At 43.1% G+C, this 6,010-nt stretch overlaps 1 protein-coding gene across 1 annotated transcript in view; it reads right to left on the reverse strand.

Annotated features, from left to right (window-relative positions):
- Positions 1–90, reverse strand: part of PSTPIP1 (proline-serine-threonine phosphatase interacting protein 1) — a gene marked incomplete at its 3' end in the record, with an annotated part of 45,446 nt that extends 45,356 nt beyond the window's left edge. Inside the window, exon 1 of the mRNA XM_010087204.1 lies at positions 4–90. Coding sequence (XP_010085506.1) covers positions 4–90 — 87 coding nt within the window. The remainder of the gene's footprint in view (positions 1–3) is intronic.
- Between the last annotated feature and the right edge of the window lie 5,920 nt (positions 91–6,010).

The following is a 6,010-nucleotide window of genomic DNA, read 5'->3' on the forward strand; positions in this document are numbered from 1 at the left end:
CACCCGCCGTGGTCCATACAGCTCTCCAAACCCCTCCGAACACCCGCCGTGGTCCATACAGCTCTCCAAACCCCTCCGAACACCCGCCATGGTCCATACAGCTCCCCAAACCCCTCTGAGCACCCGCTGCGGTCTCTACAGCTCCCCAAACCCCCCCGCGGCTGCTGGCTGAAACTGACTCCATTCGTTCCAGAGCGAGGATGTCAGATCAGCCTTCGTGGGCTCTGAAACACACTCCCTTTGCTGCTTTTAGAAGGAACTATTTAAACATCCTTCCAAAAGCACTGTTTCACCACACAAGGCAGTCCTGCGGCATTTTGCTTCAGCAACATTGAGACAAACATGAAGTTCTGTCGCACACACTGCGTTCTTAACCAATATCCAGCATTTCAGAGCAGTTTGCAACGGATGTCTTCACTGAATGGTGGGCCCAGTCCCTGACGTTTTACCCAAGAGATAATCGTAGTCTTTGCCATAATTATGAAGAGTATGAATGGATTTCCTCTAAAATTAACATAAGGGTACTCTGTATATCCTAAAATTGTTGTTAGTATGACAGAAATGTGGGCTCTTCTTGTGTTTGGTAAGTGTTTAGACATGGTCAGCTCCCATCCTGACCCCTCAAAGTGTTTCAAAGACATAAAAAGGCGAAGAGAAACAGTGGGAAAGTGCAATGTCACAGGCACCTCGATTAGCACGAACAGTATCGGGTAGTTCTTTGGAGAGAAATATAACCTCTTTGTGAGAGAGAGAATGAAAAGATCTGGGTTTCGATCTCCCCTTCTTGTCAGAACTTCAGGTACTTGCAGCGAGATGCTTTTTATACCCCTGACGTCTTTTGTATGTTTTACCAACACGCTTGCTTTCTCCGTGCCATTAATTCAGAGGAAATTGCTGTTCATTTGCAAGTGTTGCATATTCATTAGCCAAGGAGGCAACACCTGCAGCGCTGGAGAGGTTTTCACTTCTCAGAAAGGATTGTCTGAGTTCTGCAGTTCTGGAAAGAAAGCAAGGCTTCAAGTTCACAGAAACATTAGAAAGAAATTTAGGATATGCCTTGCAAAAAAATAATCTTACCTGTTTGAAACTACGGGGGGTGTGCACGTAGGCAACAGCTGTGCAGGCCGGCATGTGCAAAGATGCTGCTCGGTTTTGTGAAAAATCATGGCATTTTCAGTTATCTCATACCATTGGACTTTGATCCAAAATATACCATCTCCAGCAGGTCTCTCTGTACAAAATGTTCCTTCTTTAGGGATACAGTGAATTGTTTAGCATCATGGGAGGCAACTGTTTAGATTCCTTTGACATATTTTAGTAAATATTCTGCATATTTGCTCAGTCAGAAACATCACCACTTGTTTTGTTATTTTTTTCCTGTGTAGAAATGCCAAAGTGTAGCAAGTCAACAGCGAACGTCTGAAAGATCTTTCAAAAATCTTTACAAAGCAAAACTTCTCTGAATTATTTGTATGTTTATGATTGGAAACAGTCTGAAACATTAAAGTGCAGTTATTTTAACTTCCAGACAAAACATAACTGACACAGTTCAGACAAACCAGTGATTTAGTTTCAATTAGCACTGCAATCCTCCACCCACGGGAGAAAACAGGTACTCGGATATTTTGCCACATACTCCTACCACGACAGCTAGAAAGGAGACCAGGGAACTGGTAAAGCATTTGTAGCCTTTGTGTTTGGAAAACCTGAGATGCCAGAAACACTGCGCGGCTGAAGCACCCTCAGCCGGGTCGGCAGCTCTGCCCGGCGTTTGGCATTCCTCCGTCTTGGCTTTCTACTGCTGTTACCATCAACAGAAAGGTTTCTCACTGGCTTTCTCAAAACAGCTGAATTTTCTCTATTTATAGTGAATTCCCAGTGGATTGTTTTTTCGTCTTCTTCCTTTGTGCTTTCACAGCTCAGTGGGGCTGGTGCAATACCATTCTTCATGAGCCAGTGTTCCCTCTCCCCCGCTCAGCGACACGGTACGCACCCAGCCGAGCAGCAGTTATGCAGCACAAAGGGTCCTGCTTTAAGGACCAAATTCCTGTGGAATTACCTTTTAATGTGACTTTTCTTCCTGTGAGAAGGGCACAAAGCACTTCCCACGTGTTACTTCTAACCAGCTCTGGGGTTTTTTAAGACAGAGGAGGGAAGGATGGCTTGTAGTTGGAAATGCTGCACACTCAAAATAACTTACAATATATAGAGAAATAAACACGTTGCCAAATTGCTTCGATAGGATCACTACGGCCTTGAAGGGGCTGTAGTGCAGGATGGTCCATCGGTGGATGTGTGGGGCCTGCAGCTTGTACTCGGGAAGGACGTCAGCACCCAGGGACAGCACCTGCCAGGAGATGGGTGTGAGGAGGATGGGAGACCAGGAGAGAGGTTGGATAAGGCCAGGAGCCAGGCCAGCGGCTCCCATGTGCTGGGAGGGCAGTGAGGAGCATGCCCTGGGTTATTTGCACCTTGGGGCCTGTGCAAGGCAGGTCTCTGCTCCAAGCAGGGCCGTCTTCACCGATGGGTCACATTGCCCAGGACCTTTCTGTCTCCAGGGTGGAAATTCTTCCACAGCCTCTCTGAGCCCATTTCACTGCTTAACCACTGCTGTGAAATTGTCATCTCGTGAGAATTTCCCTTGCTGGAACCTGGGACGTTTGCCCCTCGTCGCTTTGTTGTGCTTCTGAGACATCTGGCTGTTTGTACCAGTGATGAAATCTGGCTTGTTCTGTGCTGGGCTTTTGGTAAGATGTGTTTTTGTAGATACTCAATGTATGAGGTGCCCTGTGTTCTGGAAAACTTTGTAAGTCTAAGCTGGGTATTATTGGTACTTCACCTGCTTGCTCTCACGTTATTCTCCCTTTGCCCCGTCCGTGTCACACTTTTACATGCAGTGTTTTTTCAGAAATCAAATTTTGCTAGATGCTTGATTTTATAAATGGATGGATTTTGGAACAAGCAGAGGAATTTTGTTCTTTGCACTGAGTTTAGCTAGTATTTGTTCCTCTAAAAGTCTCTCTTACTTAGACCTCACCCAAAGAATCATCCTAACGCAAACTCCTAGAGCTGGTGGCTGCCTCTGAATTAGGGACAACTAATTTTGAGGATGAGGTTACCTTGCCACCAAGAACACTCCGCCTCTCTCCGAGAAGCCCAAGCTGTTATTACATGGAGACAAAGTGCTTTTACCAGCCTTAATATTTGAATTGGGAGTATTGTGCATGTCCTGCTTACAAAGTGAGGCCAGAGACCTTCAATCCAACACGCGGCAGGAGGATGCCTCTTCACCTCAAACCGCAGCGCGTTGACAGTGTGCCCTTAACCTTCACCGTCTCTCTTTTTATTCTTCCTGTAAGTGACAGCTAAGGTTTCAATTCTGAGTCAGATCTTTTGGGGTTTCTGTGGGCTGGCCGTTCGGAGCTGTTCCAGCTGACCATAACCTGAACTGTGCTCATCAAACTTCCGCAGGTATAGCATGAAGTCTGATACTTCAGCGGGGGAGACTGGGATGAGATGTAGCATTACCTGAGTCTGCTCTTGCTCTCTAAAATAGCCCCACAACCTGATTTTATTTGTTTGGTGAGTTTTGTGATTGGTGAGAAAATGAGAAGAGAATCAAAGTGCCAATAGCAGTGGGACAGACAGAACAGAGAGGCTGCCCAAGTACCATGTCCCTATGAAAACGGGCACACACAGTCCCCTGGTTTTTCAGCCTGTCTTCTGCGCTACCGCAGCGGTCTCTGCTGTGTGTGCTGCTGGAGCAGACAGAGAGATGTGTAAGGAAGAGCAGGATTCGTTAGTATGTTCTCATGTTTGAGCACATGTGGTTACAGCTCAAGTCTGGATATTGTGGAAAACCTCCTGCAGAACCTGACAGAGGGGAGGGAGCTACCAGACACTCGTCTCAGTATTCACCAGAGGAACTCTCAATTTTCTGCAAAGAATAGGGCCAACAGGAAACAGAAAGACCAGGCTAACCCGGGTTACTTGGTGTGTGACTTTTTGATAGGCTTTGGTAATCCTAGAGTCAGTACCAGCCACTCCTTCTATATAGAATAAATGATGCCGTACTGCAGTGCAGAAAATCTCTGCACCGACTCATTAAAACTAAAGTTTCTATGTAATTTCTGTCTACAGTGAAATAGGTGTAAGTTCTAAGAAATACTCTGCTTTGTTGCACTTTTTCTCTGTGTAGTTAAAAAACGCTAGGTAAGGGAACGCTGTCAATGCATAACCCTGAAAATACTCGAGCCAGTCTCCTGTGGAATAGTTGGACAGACATCACTGGATGTTAAGTGGTGGATGCCAATCTGAGCAGCCTGAGCACTAGATTAAGCTATCAAAAGCCACAAATCTTTCTATCTTTCTAAGATTGTGAAAGCACTATTAGGCTGCTAATCCTAAAATGAAAGAAGGCTAATTTAAAAAACATCATCAGAAATGAAAAGAAGCCTCCATTAATTTACTCTAGGAATTACAGCAACGTTCAACAGAACACAACGTTATTAAAGGATTGGGTTAAGCACTGCTCCAAATCCCCATTTCAGTTACATTAACAACTGTATTGTTTCCTTTTGAAGTGCTAGTTTCCTGTGCCCAGAAAATTACATTAAGAGCTGCAAAGTGACAAAAGCTGTAGTTCTATTTCTATCTTACCCTGAGCTAAGCTCTAGTAATACCTAACATGATCTGCTTACAGAAATATTAGAATAAGCAATAAATGGCATGTTTGGCACAGCCTCCGAGATGCGGACTGCAAAAATGCTGTGCTCTTCATACTTACTGGTCTTGCTGTACCTCTTCTTCTTCTTGGTGTTTGCAAATTATTGCAGTCCAGCAAATGACTCTGAGCTGAGCCAAAGAGCAAAGGACAGCAGCATCCTTCCACAGGCATTCTTTTTTTCTCGTTTTGCAAGTTGAATTTTCAAGGTGATGACAACATTTTTAACGCTCAGTACGCAGTTGAATCTGTCATTAAGACTTGTTTAAAAAAGCCATGAAGAATCATAGCAAATGGGCAAGTTTTGGGTATATTTCAAACCAACAAAAATGGCAACAACTGTTCTAACACTCTTGGACACTTTTACTGGATTTAATTACTTTTTTTCTTTTTTTAAATTGGGTCACACCACCAACATGGCAATAGTTGTACTCACATTCCCAGGAACTGACATAAACAAATATGGGTTGGAAAAAAAACAAACCAACCACTAAAACTGAAAAAGCATTTTGAATTTCTATCACTATGGTATCTAAAAATACAGTAAAAGTATATGTAGCTTTGTTCTGAATCAAAATCACTGGCCTTCTAATGGTGATACTTCAATACTAATGTTGAAAGGAATTTCATATTTGTTCTGAGAATAATTAAGAGGTGGTATGTTGGGAAAAAAAACAGGGCAGAACCAGTTGCCTTTACTCAATAAAAAGAGTTGGGAGGAAGGAAAACATTAGTGAAGAAGAACATTTGCGAGAGCATTACAGTAGTTATCTAGGGATTATAAAAACTCTACACAGTCTGTTCTGCGAGGCTTTGTCTTTGTTTAGAATACTCAGCTAATTTCGGTGACTTTCCAGGAGATAAAAAGCAAATACATGTACTTTCCTAAATTCAATCTGTCATGCCATTAACCTTTCAGACTATTGCAAATAATCACATAATGGGACAGTACTTATGTTTATGAATGCTAATTGTGGAACTTTCAACCAAAGTTAACTTTTAGAGGTTATTACTACAAATATTATGTAATGCCTTGATGCTTTTAAGTTTCATACATCCCAGATTAAAAAAAAAAACAAACAAACCCCACATCTGCATTTGCATACTTAAAATGCTAAAGGCACACTTTGCTTTTTTTGAATCTTTTTTAGCATCTAGATGAGATGACGTGTCGTTGGTTTACAAAAGCTAGGAGCGTTGCCATGTACACTGTGTACACTGTTCGCATTTCAAGGAGTTGCAATGGGTGACCCGCAGTAAGTAATAAATGGGCAAAACACAGAAAGA

This window comes from Pterocles gutturalis, unplaced genomic scaffold, assembly GCF_000699245.1.
Source record: "Pterocles gutturalis isolate BGI_N339 unplaced genomic scaffold, ASM69924v1 scaffold12816, whole genome shotgun sequence".
Lineage (NCBI taxonomy): Eukaryota > Metazoa > Chordata > Aves > Pterocliformes > Pteroclidae > Pterocles > Pterocles gutturalis.